At 36.1% G+C, this 18396-nt stretch overlaps 1 protein-coding gene across 3 annotated transcripts in view; it reads right to left on the bottom strand.

Annotated features, from left to right (window-relative positions):
* SLC7A11 (solute carrier family 7 member 11) overlaps window positions 1-18100 on the bottom strand; it is a 73480-nt gene extending 55380 nt beyond the window's left edge. For all 3 annotated transcript variants that reach the window (XM_032857581.1, XM_032857591.1, XM_032857571.1), the window contains exons 1-4: window positions 17408-18100; window positions 13752-13878; window positions 9742-9857; window positions 2157-2282 (exon numbers count right to left, since the gene is read on the bottom strand). In XM_032857581.1, the coding sequence (XP_032713472.1) occupies window positions 2157-2282; window positions 9742-9857; window positions 13752-13878; window positions 17408-17684 (646 nt within the window). In that variant the 5' untranslated portion in view covers window positions 17685-18100. The remainder of the gene's footprint in view (window positions 1-2156; window positions 2283-9741; window positions 9858-13751; window positions 13879-17407) is intronic.
* Between the last annotated feature and the right edge of the window lie 296 nt (window positions 18101-18396).

The following is an 18396-nucleotide window of genomic DNA, read 5'->3' as shown; positions in this document are numbered from 1 at the left end:
TCTCCAAAATATTAAAATTTACTTTAAATATAGTAATATTCTTACTGCCGTTCTCTGTTAGGTGGGCTAAAAAGGAAGCCTGATCACATTAAACACTGATAGGTATCATAAGTATTAATTAAAGGATCATCCTATTTTTAGTGTTGAAAAAGATACATTATGATCTCTGCTCTTAAGGAATTTGCAATAAAATAACATTTGGGAAACCTCACCTCATCTCACATTCATATATAAATAGATGGTAAAAAATGACTACAGTCTTACATTAGACAAAAAAAAAAAAAAAATCTTAGTTTTAAAGGATAGTATATCATCTTTTGTAACCTAAACTAGAACTTAACTAGGGTCAATGAGTCAGGGTCTCTGCATTTTCCAAAAATGGAAAAAATGCCTTACAAAAATGGAAGAAAAGACTAAAGAGTTAGCCTGTAAAAAGGAAGCACTAATAATGTTCTCTACATTTCTAAGGGATCAGATAAGATGAGCAGGCCAGCTCTGTGGCGGCCAATGTGAATTAGAAGAGCAAGCTCACGTCTTCTCTTTAGTGTAAGCCATAGCATTAAAATCTTTATTGTGTTTACTCTGAGTTGGCTGAAGTTGCTGGATTTGATACAACCATTTAGCCAAGAGAGTTCTAAGATCTTCCATTAGTAAATCGACCATAGCCGCTCTCTTTCCTTAACTACAGAATGACAGATTTTTCAGTGTTATTGTTTGATGTCTCTACCATCAGCCATGATTTTGCTAAATTTTGGTGTTTCCTTTTGTCTTGTGTAATTCTTCTCCTGCAACTTTACAAAATTTCTCCCTAAATTCCCTTTCCTGGAACAGACCATATCAATATAAACGTTACACACTTAACATGCCCAAGTTATATGTCACTCTTTCATAAGTTCATCTTACTTTCCTAATTCCCACTATCAAACCCATTGTTAACTAAACAATTCACCTGGACCTCCTATTCTTCCAACAACTTCCACTGAATCCAAGGAATCACATGTTCCTTCTTCCCTATAACAGCTGTAACTCTAAATAACATCCCCTGCTCAACCATCTCATCTTTTCCTATTAGTCAACTCTACAAATACTCCCCCCAAATGATATTACATTCCCATAGAAATGCATATTTTACTTTAAAAATAATGTAACCAAGATGCCCTTCAATGGACGAATGGATAAAGAAGATATGGTCCATATATACAATGGAGTATTATGCCTCCATCAGAAAGGATGAATACCCAACTTTTGTATCAACATGAATGGGACTGGAAGAGATTATGCTGAGCGAAATAAGTCTAGCAGAGAGAGTCAATTATCATATGGTTTCACTTACTTGAGGAGCATAAGGAATAACACAGAGGACATTGGGAGATGGAGAGGAGAAGTGAGTTGGGGGAAATCAGAGTGGGAGACAAACCATGAGAGACTGTGGACTCTGAGAAACAAACCGAGGGTTTTGGAGGGGAAGGGGATGGGAGATTGGGTGAGCCTGGTGGTGAGTATTAAGGAGGGCACGTATTACATGAAGCACTGGGTGTGGTGCATAAACAATGAATTTTGGAACACTGAAAATAAAATAAAATGAAAAAAAAAGAAAAGAAAAAAATAATGTAACAATAAAAATTAAGTTTTTACAACTTTTTTTTTGGTCAGATATTTGATTTTTAGGAATGTTACTCCCATATCTGCCTTCCCTTCATTCAAGACTATTCTCAAGGTAAAAGTTATAATAGCCATAGAGTATAAGAATTTTTAGTCATCTTCTTTTCCAGTTATCCTTTTTTCTTTAGTCTTTATTACTATTAGTGAATGATTTTAAAGTAAATACAAGAGGATATGGTTATCTGTAGTTAAAACTAATGGCAGATTTGTTTTTCCACTTTGAGTTTTCACTCCAAAGCATTTATTTGGAGAGAATTCACTGATGCTTTATTTTGTTGCTTGGCCCAGTCTTAATTCTCTTGTTGCCATTCAGCTGTAAATACCAATGCACCCCCAATGCAGCAGTCTTTCAAATCAATTAGATGACAGTGTAGAGTCTAAGTTCCACAAACAGAGACTAATTAAGAGATTCTGCTAGTACAAGTGAAAGTTAGTGCTAGGAAAGATCAAAAGCAGATACGTGTTTTAAAAAGCATTTGCTTTCCAGTCCATACCTTTAATTAGCTGCATAACTCCAGGGACTATAATTATCAGAATTGCTGTGAGCTTGCAAAAGGTTAGGAAAATCTGAATCCGGGCGCTCCAGCTGACACTCATGCTGTTTAGGACCATCACTACAGCTGCAAACAAACAGATGAAGTTACAGAAGGTGAATTCTCATTGGCATGAAGACATCTTAAGTCTTTGCTATTCAAATGCCACCCATTAACCAGCAAAATTGGCATTACCTGGAGGCATTTTGGAATGCAGAATTTCAGGCACTGCCTTAGACCTAATAGATACATTTCAACAAGATGTCTACGTGATTTTTATGCACATTGAAGTTTGAGAAGATTGGATAAAACTATCAGACAGTAAAATTTCATTTCTTGGTCTTTGTTTATGTCAATAGAGTGGGCATATATTATAGTTTCCTAAAAATCATATAAAAATATCTTCTAACCAAATCCTGAAGTCATCATAATATGTAATCAAATTGCTGAACATGACTCTCCAGCTTGGTAAGTCAGGTAACTCTTTCCTACTGTAATGATGTTACACATATGCACCTGCCAGAATGGAAAAGAATGGAAAGACTCAAGAAAGATGTCAAGAATTTGGCTAGTACCTTATTCTTCACTCTCAGAACTAGCCCTAGTGAGCACTCCGGTTTTCCACTCTACCTTCTAATCAGCACATGAAGGAGATACTTTCAACCTACCCTAAAAATATAGGCTTCCAAGATGTGTTTAGAGACTTAGACAAAAAGAGTTATATGTAATGAGTCCTAAAGTGTTCCCGGACTAGGGCACACCTTGAGTGTGAAGCCAGCAGACTTTCTAAACGATGCCATCTACAGTTTCTGGAGTAACACTCAACCATCCGCTTTCCCCACATAGTAGCCCATGATAACCGGGAGGATAGAACAAGCATTTTCTATCTCTGTATTGCTAGTGTCCATCTCCATGCTTGGCCCAAGAAGATAATCAACACAATTTTGTTGAATAAATGAATGAGTTGGATCTTCAGTTTAAAACAAACTATCTTTTGGCTAAGAAGGCATGAAATGAATGATGATATTCTAAGACCTGACTTCTATACTCAGCTGGAATGACTTCCAGAGGTTCTTCTAGACCACAGGTTTCAACTTAATGCTCTTTCCAGAAGTTTATATTCATTGTTAGCTCTCCCACCCCTGCCAAAGCTACTTCCTGCAAACTACCTGACGTTTGCAGTTATCATCTATAAGCTTTATTTTTTAAAAAGGTGTATCCCTCCTAAACAAATAACACAAATGTATGAACATATTTCTCAGGGGACAAAACAACACACAGGACTTTTATAAGTCAAGTTGCAATAGGACGTTTTCCTGTTATACATTCATTGATTATCTTCATAGTCTCCATTGATTTGTATAATCACTAGCTCATTTCAGAACTTTAGAATCAGTGCAAATGTTACCAACACATAACATATACAGTAATGGCAACAATTTTAAAATAACCTCGGCCCCTAAATGAAGGCTTTTTAATGATTTATTATGCAGCCATTTAAAAATCATGCTAAATATGTATCGCATGAAAGGATGTTTGTGATATATTACTGATCAGTATAGCAAGTTACAGAGAGAAGGATGAATGGATGGATGGATGGATGGATGGACAGAGAGGGAGAGAGATAAAGGCCACAAAGACAGAGAGAAATGAAAGGAAAGAAATCTGAAAGAATATTTACCAAAACACTAACAGAAGGTATCTATAGATGACAGAATGTTGCATTGTTTTATTTTTATTTATTTTTCTGTATTTAATAATTTTTATAATGAACATGCAGCATTTTAAGTGAAAATCAGTAAAACAATTTTAACTTTTGAAAAATTCAAGGATGGGAAAATAAGAAATCAGAAGATCCCATACAAAGTTAAATAAGGGTTTACTAATGATGAAATGTTTCAAAGAAGTAATGATGAGAATGATCAGAAAGGCTGGAACCTCAAATGATCTCCATGGAAGGATAACAGAAATATTTTACCTATGTTTGAGGCTAAACACATGAAGAAAGACAGGTCTATTGTTAATGGCAGAGTGCTTTACTTTATCAGAAGAAGGATAAAAAATAAAATTATTTTTCTTTCTCCAACATAAAGCACTTATGTGCTGAAAATAATTTAATGCAACCCTGCTCCCCACTTCATCATCCAGTTATTCTTTTCTTTTTTTATGCAAATGACTCTGTGATAAATGAGTCATCATATGAAAAGCATTTTTTTTTTTTGGTTAAGGAGATTCAGCATTGGCCTGAAAAAAATTGGACTCATGTTCCCACCACCAACAAAAGAGCACTGTTTCCTTTTAAATAGAGCTCTTAAAACCTAAAACACTATTTCTGAAAGTACTTCACAATAGAAAAGAGCTGTTGTATAGAGAGAAAAAAAAAAAGGACAAAGGAAAGAGAAAGAGAGAAAGGAAAAGAAAGGAAAGGAAAAGAGAGGAGAGGAGAGGGGAGAGGAGGGGAGGAGAGGGAAAGAAGGGAAGGGGAGGAGAGGAAGGAGGAAGTGAAGGAGGATACTTAATAATGAGTGGAATACTAATTATTTGGTACACCCAATTCCAGCTGAGATGTACCTCTATGACCCTGAAGTACATGGCTTAACAAGTAACAAGGCAGCCAGTATAGAGGGACCATGAAGGTCCTCAAGTGACTAGAAATGCTGTTTCATCATGTGTCTTTACACAGAAATTCAAGTCTACATATGTTGCTTATCCAACAATATTGAAAAGGGGCTTTGGGATTCACAAAATGCAAGAGCTTTCTGGGTTTCTGCAACGAATAATATCTATTTTGTTTTTTATAGACTATCTACCCACATTGTAATAAAAGAAATTTGAGTAAGTTCTGTGGTCCCCCCCAGCTTTACTTCCTTTGAATAATAAATGCAAAATTCACACATTAAAAACTATATTTATATTAATTTTGGCCTCTTTTTTCTTACCAGAATAAAAATACAGGGAGATACAATTTTTAATTATTTATAGTGCAGTTTTCTAAGAACTGAAACCCAGCCATGAAAGCTATATGTATAAATCCTGGAGATAAGAAATACATATTTGAAGAGAGCTGTTTCTGAAGAGGATCTTTAAGGAAATGTGAAGGACTGGCAAGTGTTTTCTTCTGTACTTCTATAATTCAAGTCCGTCTTTGGATTTGTTGAGTAAGATTACTGAGCCTGGATATACGGGTTTTTCTCCCAGGTTCAGGTTCTCTCTAGCTTCTTACTTCTGACTGCTTCATGCTAAATTGACAAAATATATGAATACCATAGGTATGCCATGTGGTGGGTTAAAGTGATCATTCCATGGTTTTTTATAACAGCTGCCTGGGTTACCTTTCTCTTTGTTAGCAGTCATTTCCTGGATGTATTGATTTCAGAGAAGATAAACACCTCTAGCCATAAACATCTTTAAAAAGGACCGACAGTCTATGTCGAGGATCTTGATATTAAGAATAAAATTGGTAAGCATTAAATAATTATAAACTGTTATTATACGGCAGGCATTGTACAAAGACTTTACATGGAAAATGTTATCTAGTCCTCATCTCCCTATGATGGGGACACCATCATTGGCTTTAGCTTCCAGATGGGCAGCTGAAACTTGGGTTAGTATTTAACAGGCTTACATTCACACAGGTAAGCATAAAGATAGGCCTGGAGCCTAGGTAAACTGACCTCAGAGTCCACACTTTCATCCCGAGCTCACAAGTAACAATGAGGAAGTAGCTCAAAAGACACACATGATCTCACTAGTATACCTAGTTCCTTCAAACTCCTAGTGGCCCTGCCTCTCTGCTAAGATACATGTTTATCTTGGCTAGGATTTCAAGATACTTTGATCCTACATTTTATTTGTCAGCCTCCTGAAGGACATGGTTATTGATTTTCAGTGCTTATATATTTCAATACCATGTATATCTACCTAGGTATGGTAGAAAAGGGGTGGGTAGAGCCAAACTTCAGAATATTTAAGCAAAACCACTCCACACGCTGTATTTGAAATGCTGGCCCAGAACTGACCCTTTATTTTCTTTCATGTAATTCAATGATGCCAGGAGAAGGGTATGGGAAAAGCAAGTATAGTGATATAGAACTGGCTTTTTTTTTTTTTTCTTATAATGCAGTCACTAGTGTTATTTTCTTTGCTTCTTCTAATTATTCCCACCAGGCATGAGAAGCAGGGTGGGGCTCTTTACTCACCTATACCCACAGTAAGTGAGGAAGGAAATGATGCTCGGAGACTGTTAGGAATGGATCTAGGATGAGATTTCATATTTTAAAGAAAGTATTTTCGTTATAATATTCTGCCATTCAAGTGTATACTATATAGGTAAGAGTTTTAGGAGACCAGAACAGAAGATTGGATATCATTTTACATATCGAACATCCTTCAGTGCTTGCCAAAGCTCCATGGGCAGGGAAACTTGCTGGCGTTGCACAGGTGTGATGTTCAGACTGGGCTAGAGGAGAGCACCTCATGTGAATGTGTAAGATTTTCCAGCTAGACTTCCCTGTGCCTGACATCTTTACCCAAATGGATAGGAGTTCAGATAAGCAAAAGCTTTCCATCCTTATTAAACTGACAGAGTGCTTTCGAGTACTTTCAACAAAGGGCAGATAAATGAGTATTTTGTAACTACCCACTCCTACCCCACTATCATTTCTCAAATGGATGGTTAACATTTCACAAAACCTGAAATCCCTTTTTCTTCTGTGACTTGATTCTAGCAAGATCCTTCAGGTTTGCACTTCTTCTACACTTGAACTAGAGATTTCAAACTACCACAAACCCTTTCTTCCCCCAAGAAATACAAGGAAGCAATCCAGGAAATTAAACTCTGTTTCCATACCTGACTAACCTTCCATCCTTCACAGGCAGAAAATCACTGATACTCACTTTCAGGAATACAGAATAGGAGAGACTTGCCCCAGGTAAATTTCTCCTTCTCCATCTCCATGTCCACCCCGTTGCTCCATTAAAGCTAAATTCTTCTTAAAGAAGGTCTCACTCTCCCAGTGAGGCCACTGACTTACATTACCTACCACTGCGTCATACCAATTCCTTGTTTTCTCTTTCAGTGCTTCTAATTATAGGAATATATTTCCTCAGCATCTCAAGCTTGCAAACTTACAGAACATCAAGATTTATAAGCTAGTGTTATAACTAATGGCAAAAATGAAGAAAATGTTCAGGTTCATTCAAGATTTACTCAGGCTTTGTGAACTCTTCCATCACGAATCTCTAATACAAGAATTTGGTAAACCACAACTTGCTTAGTTAGCCTCACCTATAATTGCATTAAAATTTTGCTTTGAACAGTTTCCATTTTCTCCTCTAAAATATAAATTTTCCCTTGAAAAAGTTAATAGCACTGGGATAAACAAAAGGAATCATCCAGACTCTTGCATGTAGTAGTATGTCGTGATTATCCGTCTCATTTGAAGTCCAAAGCAGGTAATATTTGCAGACTTGTAAATGTTTACATAAAATTTACTGAAAGTTTGCTAATTCTTTTACTTAAGTTGATAAATACATAAATAGATGTGCCTAAGATAGATATAGTTTTTAAAAACTTCTACTGTAAATTTACAAACCTCTCAAAAACATTACCTCTATCTTCTTTTCAAATATAATAATCACGGTATGATTCTGCCTCAGTCATTTGAGAGACAAGAATATAATGGTTATAATAATGGCTGTTAGTCCAAGTGAGAGACCAGATTTATCAAGAACTTTATACAGATAAGGCACTTTGCAAAAGGCCTTAAAAATCTGACATAATTTCATCTTTTTGCAGTCATCTAAGACAGATTATCTTTCCACAGATATTTTACCGATAAATAAAAGTAATGCTTAAGAAGTTTTAATATTTAGCTCCAAATCACAAAACTAAGAAACTGTCACAAATAAATTTCAATTCCAGCCTGTTTGCCCTCAGAGCCAAAGCTGTAACTACTATGCTAAGACAGTTCATCCTACAAAAGCTCATGGTATTAGATCCGAAGATCACATTGAACAAATTCTGTTTAATTTACCACCATTGTCCTACTGCCTGAGGAAACTGAAGATATGTAGTCCTCCAGGTTTAACAAGTAGATTTTTCTGCTAGAGAAAAATTCTTCGACCTCTTCTTATAGAATCAGTCAACAAATACTTATTAAACATAAATACCACACAAGGAGGGATGTGAAGGGCTGGAAATACAGCAGTGAAAAGGCCCTTGGTCTCATGGAACCTCCAATGATGTTTTCTCACAGGAGTATCAATAGTTACCATTTTGCAATTTGTTCTTAAGAATTTGCAGGCATTACCCAAACCACTATATATATGCTGTCTTGGTTAATACCATTTAATCCTCACAAAATACCCTATGAAGACTCCGGAGGATTTACAGGTAAGAATACTGAGGTGTGGAAAGGTTCAACGATTTGTCCCTGAGTCTCACATCTGTAGTGTATGTTAAGGACATGATGAGCTAAGTTTGCCATTACCCCTCCAGAACTCAGAAATGTCTATCTCGAGTATTTTTCTTTGTCTTTCTTCAAAGATTTCACAGAATAATAGTGTGTGCATGTTTTGTGGATAAAGTAGCAAATCCAGAATGAGCCTAAGTTCAAAAATATATGTATCTACACATAAAATATTTTTATATGTAATTAACTCTTTCCTGTAAACAAAACACTCAGCTCTCTACTGGCAAATGTGCATTGTTCTCTTCATTGTTCTATTGAAACACTTTAGCCATGCATAACTGAAATTTTTTTCATGAGTATGCAATTCAGTTATTCTTGCGTTGTTTACTATTTCCAGATAGTTCTTATTCAAACATGACCATATTGATTCTTAAAACTGATTTAATTAGCACCTGGTCTTAATTTATTGTTTCCCATAATATTCAAAGGTTTGGCTTCATATCACTTATGTAATGCTGTGTATTTTCCTCTTTTTTATTTCTTTCAAAAATTGTCTAATATTTGGGCACATTGATAAAAATGAATAAATCCCCAATCTGGAGACCTAATCTAAGAAGTGGTACTAATAATCACATATTAAGAGTAGAATTTTATCATAACCATCAATGGGCAGCTAAAACTACAACACTGAGAGTGACAGCCTGCTAACACTATAAAATGCACAAATACAACATACACAACCAACACATGAACAGCACTCCAGGAAGATAAGGGAGTTATCATTCAACATATTATCAGTGAGGAAGGATAATTTCTAATTCAAAAATCCATAAAATCATTGGATTTTCATCTTTAAAATTCTACGAATAAGGTGGTTTTTGTTTGACCATATCAGAAGGTTACCCATCATATCTATTGATCCACTGCAAAACTAGCATGTAATGTAATACCAGGGATCACTCTGAATACTTATTTTTTTCTTTTATTTTCTAACACGAATTTGACAAGGAACGGAAGCCAAAGGAGCAGGATGTGGAGAGCAGTCCCATCATGCAAAAAGTCTACAAAAACTTTGTCATTAATCACTTTTGCTTTTTTTTTCTCCTTTTCTTATTTATATCTATGATACTCACTTATGCCCACAGCTGTAATGAGCTTGATTGCAAGTTCAGGAATTTCACATTGAATAAAAAAGGGTTCCAAAATGTAGCGTCCAAAGGCCAGAGAAATCACAGCAGTGGCTGCAGGGCTGGGAAAAAAAAAAAAAATACATAGGTTAACAAAGGAAAAAACAAATAGCATCTTCATTAAAACTTTTTCTACCTTGAGGTAATGTTATTTAACATAAAGAACATGTTAAATATAAAATCTTGTAATTTTCCAAACTTCATATTTGATTAGGTTGTCCAGACATTCTGAGTAAAATATGACCTATAACATTGGTGGTTAGTTTAAACTTCTCAAACGCATGAAAGCAAGACTGGGTCCTATCAATTTTGTCCCTGCTTTCCTAGATCTGACTCCCCCCACCCCTTAAAAATCTAGTTTATTATTTGAGATCCTGATGGAGCTGGGCTTTACAAGAAGCAGTCTTCTCAATAAGTCAACAACTAAACTCCAGCCACAAGCACAAATGGGGTAAGGGTACAGTGCTAATGAATGGAGCATGGTCAGGAGAATGAATACAAAACCCAACTTCAAAAATTATTATTAATAAGTGCTCATTGAAAATATATGCTTTTGATCTTGACATTGTATTCTGCCTATTTTTTTCCAGTACAGACAAAAACTTGAAGAGCCAAGTGATTATTTTTAATTTCATAGAAACATTCAGATGCAAAGTATAAATTGAAAAATAGAAATGCTGTTATGATTTTACACAACTGAGAAAATACGCATGAGATAAGAAAATTAAATAAGTTCAGGTCTATAATAAAAGAGGTAACAAACCACTCTACTTTAATTCTTCAAATATTTCTAAGAGAAAATTGCATGTGCCTTTAAATACACTTCTATAAGAATGCATGCTCTTTAGATACACAGGCAAATTCATGGAATTATCTAATTTCTTATACCAATCTTCACTTTCAGCTTCTCTTCTCATAGTTACTCAGCACCCATGCTCAATCCCTAGATTGTCAGAAAAACCGACCACCATTATGTTCCAACGTCGGCCTGCTTGTGCTAGACAGCACAATATATTTTTTGATTTTCTTCTTTTCCTAAAGACCCTCTCCTCTTCCACCCTCAAAAGATGATTTTTCTTATTCTTCATCATTTGCAAATTTTTAATGTGTAAATTAAAATCTGATCACATCATTTTAGTGCTTTCAAAACATGCTCAGGATATGCAAAATCCTTTAGTTACGGCTCCATCTGGTCTAAGCTTTCCCTTCCTCTTGGTTTGCTTCTTCCCACTAGAAGGAGCGGAATACTCTTTGCCAGGAGCCCCTTCGACTCATTGACAATTTTTTTATACCTCATATCTTTGTTCAATCTTTTTACGCTCAAGGAAGTTCCTTTAATCTTCTGATTGGGTGAGAGTTCCATGAGTATACCCTCTTACTGAGTCTCATGGTTTCCCTTTCAGGGTCCTGATCACAGTAGCAACTTTGTCCTCAGTATGTGATTCTTGATTGATAACTATTTCCCTCATGTGACCCTGAGCTAAATGAATTCCAGACTCTGTCCATCTTTTTTTTTTTAAGCCTTTATTTATTTATTTGACGGTGAGAAACACTGTGGGAGAGGGAACACAAGCAGGGGGGAAGTGGGAGACTGAGAAGCAGGCTTCCAGCAGAGCCAGGAGCCCAACATGGGACTCGATCCCAGGACGCCAGGATCATGACTGGAGCTGAAGGCAGATGCTTAACGACTGAGCCACCCAGGCACCTCTAAGACTCTGTCCATTTTAATCACTGTTTATCCCCAGTGTTTAGTATAGTATCTATCCTAAGTAGAAAACCAATAAATATTTAAATATATGGTTAATGCGTGAGTTCAATCTAATGACCCGTGCTATGTACAGATGTATGATTTTTTTTTCTTGAAATCTGTGTTCTACAGATTATTCCTGGCAAGTCTGAAGCATCTTTTTAAGTATTTAGACACCATGGGTGCTGTCAACAGATGAGAAATATTAAAGTACCTAGGCATCTTGTCAATCCTCAAGTCATTCATTACTCTGCTTATTTGGAAGACCAACCAAGCACTGTGAGTCCCTTATTACAAAGGAATAGATGAACCCTTCATAATAAGCTTCTAGAATATATCTAGGCTATTTCCTCTGTCAGTACAAACACACACACACACACACACACACACACACACACCATGAAGCAGATCTTTTGCAGTTAAACTAAAGTTTAATTATGTGCTACTTGGGAACAGGAATTGTGGCTCATTCCACTTTAAGATCTCTTTAACATACCATTCAGCACTCAGTAGCTGTTTAAGGAATGAATAAATAAGTGAATGAGCACTGTATCTGTGCTACTGTGAACAGAGAGATCATGTTCATTATAATGCTAAGCAATGAGCCAAAACCATGCAACAAATACATAGCTGAAGAGGGATTCAAGTGCAGCTATATCAGACGACAAAGCCCACCATCCTGATAGGCCAATGCTCAGAATAAGTAGTGTCCTCATTTGAATACTGAGAATGTTGTATTCAAAATATTGAAACTTAAACCTCAGGTCAAAAAGAACTAAATTACTTGAAAAGAATTTAATACTGCCGCTCAAAAAGAATTTACTATCTGTGATACTCAAGACACTGATTAAGAAGTATAATGGTTTCAAAAAGTGTGAGAGTTGGTTTTAATGTACTTCAAATGCCTACAGTTCTGATGGGAGAAACAGAACATAGACACCTGGAAATACTAAGTAAGAATACAAGATATGCTGAATGTCAAAGAAGGAGACCCTGCATTTTTTCAGAAGAATTAAGAGAGAAAAGAAATATAAACTACGGTGAACAGGAAATGAACTGTGGAAAAGACAGGATTTAAGTTAGCCTTTGAAGAGTAGTATTCAAATAAATCAAAAAAGAGCAGAAGGTATATATCCCAGGCAAATCCCAGATTTTAGAAAAGGACAAAAATACTTCTTTATCATTATTCCATTATAATGAGTTTAAAATAATGCTGAATTGTCTAAAATGAGAACAGACTTCTAGAAGTAAATACAATTCTAAGCTCTTTGTTAGAAAAGAGATACCTACAACTATAAAAATCATGTCATGCTTAGTGTCAAATCAACACTTATTAGCTCTGCATTTGCCCCTTATTCCCCAAGTGTTAGGATAAAAGCTCACAGGAGCTCTCAGCTGCATATGTCTGATAAGTTTACAGTAAGAGCAAGTTTCTCCAGTTATTTCTGTTAAACTCTGCAATCAGAACGTGCAAGTCAAATTTTATGGTAGCAGTCAGCCTTAAGAAACTATGATACTCTACACTTCTCAGATGACATCAAAGATTTCTCACAAAAGTTAAAAGAAATTTGCTATTCAGAGTGACTTAGCACTATTTGGTTTGAAATTAAGCCAAGATAATTAGAAAGGAGAATGTATCTTACAGCAATAATTTTTTTTTTTCGCAACTATAGTTCACTGATTTGCCTAACAAGAGGAAGTGAGTCATTCAAGCTTTGTTTTGTTTTGTTTTTTATAAAGTAGTAAACTCAGTGACACACTAAGTTGTTAGGCACAGAAGTTTCCTGGTCACGACACAGTAAAGTTAAAGAACGACGTAATCTACAAGAAGAAAACTATTAGCATAGCATTCAATTTTGTCTGGCCAGCCAAAAGGTATGATTTATCAAGACAGATTTTCATGCTTCATATCCTTTCAGGTCAACATATTTTCTAGAAATGTCAGAGAATAATTGAACATTAAAGAAAATTAGTTACCTTAAAAGTCTGGCATGGTTAGAGAACTACTGCCAGTGACAAAACTGTATAAACACATTAATTGACAGTGGTATTTCATACACATTTCAAACTCTGAAACAGACATGTTTACAACATAGTCACATGACATGCATATTCCTAATCAGTTAAAAATAATTAAGATGATTTAGAAAGGGTGTAATAAATGGATTTATTTTTCCTTAATATTTTTTTTTCTTATTTATGCTCTTACCGTATTATGAGCAGTTCTACCCAGACTCGTACAAAAGCTGGTAATGGGCCAAAGACCTCCAGGATGTATGTATAATGACCACCAGATTTCTTTATACTTGTTCCCAACTCAGCATAGGACAAGGCTCCTGTGAAATGTACATAATAAAAAGGTACAAAGTTAAAATAGTACCAAGTCATCCAGTAGAAGAATTTATATAATAATGTTTATGTTATATGAGATGTTCCTACATCATTTGGTCTGAATGAGAACCTTATTTCAAGAGAAGAAATAGTCATCTGATTGTTAGAAGCCACCAAAATCTTTTTATATCTTTCTCATATTTGGGATCTAGTTCATTGTATTCAAACAGTATAATTTTGTTTGCAATGGTAAAGATAAACTTCTAAAATAGTACCATATTATTAAGAATTTTTAATCTCAAACCTGAGGAAAAGAGAAGAGAGATGCCAGTAACACTAACCTATTTTTAAAGGAACTCACTCCAAGACAAGGAATTGTCTCAAATTGACCTCATTATATTAAGAATTCTTTTAATGATATTTCTGTTGCACATCAAAATTAACAAGATTAATTTGTTCTTCATAAAAATATAGACTCTAGACCTTGCAAGACCTCACTTAATTTGTAGGATATGGTTCATCAACAACATGAATTTTGACTCCCACATTCTATTTCTAGAAAAGGTTTTCTTGGACTTTTTTGAAGTGCACACTTCTGGGTTGTTGAAATAACATACTGTTTAAAAGAGATGCTATAATTTATGTATATTAGGTAAAATTAATTATAAATAGTTAGCAATTTCAGCATTTATCAATACAATTCACATGGACCTGAGCAAGTTATGAAACCTCCCCAAAACTATATTTCTTCCTTGGTAAAAGGAAAATCTCAATTCTCACCTCATAAGAGAGTTGTATGTACATACGTGATAATGGGCTCCAAAGACAGTACTGGGCCTGATACATTGAGGACACTTCCTGAAATATACTTATTAATTTGAGTAACTATCAAGAACATGAAAAATACATCTTGATACTATGTAAAAAATTCTGTTCATATTGCAAAGTACTCAAATGTAACACAATTTTTGGCTGCTCTACTTCAGAGTCTGAAAGTGTGGGAAATTATTACTGATCAGAAAAGCTTTAGGCAGAACTGTCCAAAAGGAGTAAAATTTGGATATTCAGTGAAATCTTACTATCATTTATCCTGTTCTTGAACTTAGCTCTGTATCAGAATCACCTGGAAGTAAATTTTTATTTAAATACACACAAGGAATAGACTCTAAGGCCCCACACCTGTTCTCTACCAAGTGAGTCCAGATCTCCAATAGAGGGATCCAGAGAAATCTATTATTTTAAAATTTGTACAGATGATTTTAAAGGTAACTAATCTACAGATTGATATTGAGGATCACTAATATAGCTTGTTTATTTGTAACTAATTGTAACTACCTGCAATTTACTCTGTTGGAAACCAGTCGCCATGTTGGTAGCCTGTACAAAAAAAGCTTCCAATACAAAATGTTATTAGAAAGTCTTAAGTACCTCAGAATTTATTGCCAGAAAATCAGTACCTAACCTGTGTATGCTTTGCTGAAACTCCAGGATAGTTGCCCTAGGTTTAAATTGATTTCTGGAGGAATGAGATTTTCATTGAAAAGTCTCAAGCTTCATAACCATTTTACCCAGATGAAAAAAGTGCAGAACAGGATGTAAAAATCCATGTACTGACCCTGGCTTTAAAAAAATTGTAAACCAAATACACAGATTCTTTACTATTAGTCCCAGAGTTCTAGAGTTTTAAGAAAAAGATTTGTTTTCCTTACAGTTTGCTTTGCTTCCTGTTAGGAAGGTACTCCTGTCAAAAACTCCTAGGAACTTAAATGACAAAATGTAAATACAGATAAGTAGATTAATACAGGAGCATGCGCCCTGTGATTAGTAACCAAAGAATATCAACTCAAGTGTCACCTAGCTAGTCCTTTTAATTTTTTTTCCCCTGAGCATCTGCTTGAGTTGGTATATTTACACAGAACCATATTTTCATAGCACAATAGCATTTTAACTAGTTCAATCCTCAGCCCAATCCATTTTATTATACCTGAATAACTTTTTATTTTGTACACGCATCAGATCACAGAGTAGGAGCTGCATGTATAGAAGTATGAAAACTCCAGGAAATTGGTTATTTTTTTCCTATTAGACATCGATTTATTCTCAATTTACCAAGTATTTATAGACAATTAAAGGCTGAGGGTGCACAAAGTCATTTAAAAAGCACAAGAGTTAGGTTTCTGTTTGTCTATTGATATACATGCCAGACCCACACAGAATACCACAAACTTTCTAAAAACTAAAAAACAATTCTTCTACAGATCTTTCTATACTAAGGCTCTGTTTCGACAAGTTTTCCTTGAAATACTTTCTTCCTAATAATGGATATTTAGGTTCTCTAGATGAACACCCAAAGTAACACATTAAAACATAACAAGGCCTTAAGAATGGAGGGATGGGTACACGTAGGACCAAGAGATAGGACTCAACCCTAGAGTTAGGGCAAAGCTTTGGGTTAGTACCTTTACAGAGTAGAGCCTTTTAGAATTAAAAAAAAACTAGTTGCCACAAAAGAGCAAATATATCTTAGACATTTACCGCACAGTGTAAGCAAAACTTAAATTTTTTTGACCGTCCACCAGTTTTTGTCACCTTTATAACTACCTCAGGTAGGTTTCTAGTAATTTGCCAACCCCATAAAAGACATTTATTATTTGCTATTAACATCAATCAATAAAAGAGATCTAGATTTGGAAGCAAAATTGATCATCATACTTCTAGTAGTGGTTTTGTTCAGACTGACTCGGCGGACAGGTGGACAGGTGGACAGGTGGACAGGTTATCCATGTCCCTGAAGACCCAATGAACTATAAATGAAGGAAACAGAGCACAGCAAGAGAACACCCAATTCCAATTTTACTGCTTATACTTTAAAAGTTTACAGGTGTTAGGGAGAGATAAAAGATTGAAAAAAAAAATTGAAATATGCTCAGACCCTTGCAATATTCCCACCTATCACAGGAATCAAGTTATGCGCCACCACACACAGTATCATGGCAAGGACTGTTGAGAAAACATTAGGAACTGACAAGCACGCGAGGTTAAAAAGTTAAAAAGACTGCACCCCATCCCCCCTGGTTTGTTTTGGCAATAAAAACACGATAACACTTCTGCTGAATGCTCAGTTCTGTGTCTAAATAGGCCACGCCAGGTTTCACTTCACAGGTGTTTCATTCAGCGTGCCGGCTTCCAGGACGCCTCAAACATACGTAAGGAAGCATACTGCCTGGTACAGCAAGTTCGCACGGATTTTACTGGGTCATCAGTTAGCTTTCGCTCTCACCGCCACAGAAGTCAGAAAACAGTCTGTCTTAGTCAGGAAAAGGGACTCCGGGCTGCAGGAAGCAACGTGGTGGAATTCAGGGTCCTGCCAACAGTGAACACCGTGTTTGGGCAGTTCGTACACTTAAACAAAAATCAGAAAGTTTGACGTTGTCTGTGCCATTCATTCACTCCTTAAAAATGACTCTTTGCTTTCTCAGAAAGTAAACTGCCCAGCACCACAGACATACCCCCCAGAGAAGAAGCTGCACTCACCAAATAGTGACAGGACCCCACAGACTGTCCAGATAATCAGAGACATGCCCACGCTGCCCGTGTTCTGGAGCACGCCCTTGGGAGAGATGAAGATTCCTGCTCCAATGATGGTGCCAATGATGATGGAGATGCCCCTCAGCAAAGTGATTTTCTTCTTCAGCACCACTTTCTCCTGCCCAGGGGGCTCCTTGCCACCCAAGGAAGGCAGCTTCCCATTAACATTCCCCTGCAGGTAACCTCCACTGGAGATGGTGGACACGACAGGCTTTCTGACCATTGTAGTGACACACAGGAAAAAATGAAATGGAGGAAAAAAAATAAAAATAAAACCCCCAAACTTTCAACTTTGTGTCTCTTGGTGGGACTGACCAAACCTCTTCCTCTCTGCTTTCAGACTGTCTCTTTCAGCGCTATTGTGTTCACAGGTAGGAACTCAAAGGTGTATTTTCTCCTTCACAGCTATCTAATTACTCCTCAGAAACACCTGTGTGTTCATGGTGCTCCCGCTCCTCCACCACCTCAGACTACCTCTGCTGCTGCTGCTGCTGTTACCGCCCTGTGATTACAAACCAGCTCAGCTTCCTCAGGGGCTGGTATTTAAGCTCCTGCCTGTCACACCAACTTATTCCAGCTTAATGATGATGCAAATTCTCCAGGTTTGCATCAGCCACATGAGAAGGCTCCAGCATTACTCAGCTCTTTAAAAAAAAAAAAAAAAAAAAAAAAAAAACAGCAGCATGTTGCTCAACTGACCTAAGCTTTTCAGAGAACAAAGCACACACTTTAAAGGGATCTTAACCAATCCAGAAGTAGTAAATTCGGAACAGACCTTCTCAGAGATTTAAAGCAACTCCTAGTGAGGGACAAAAAGCCTCATGCGAAAAGAAAATGAAAAATGAAACAGGAAATGATCACTGCTTTGTGAGGAGTTTCTTTTTTAACTTACGGGCGAAACAATTCACATGCAACTGCTTTGATAATAGAACACA

The sequence above is a fragment of the Lontra canadensis genome, unplaced genomic scaffold, assembly GCF_010015895.1.
Source record: "Lontra canadensis isolate GAN:19392208 unplaced genomic scaffold, GSC_riverotter_1.0 scaffold1, whole genome shotgun sequence".
Taxonomy (NCBI): domain Eukaryota; kingdom Metazoa; phylum Chordata; class Mammalia; order Carnivora; family Mustelidae; genus Lontra; species Lontra canadensis.
Note: the sequence above shows the minus strand (reverse complement) of the source record. Positions and strands in the feature narration are given on the sequence as shown.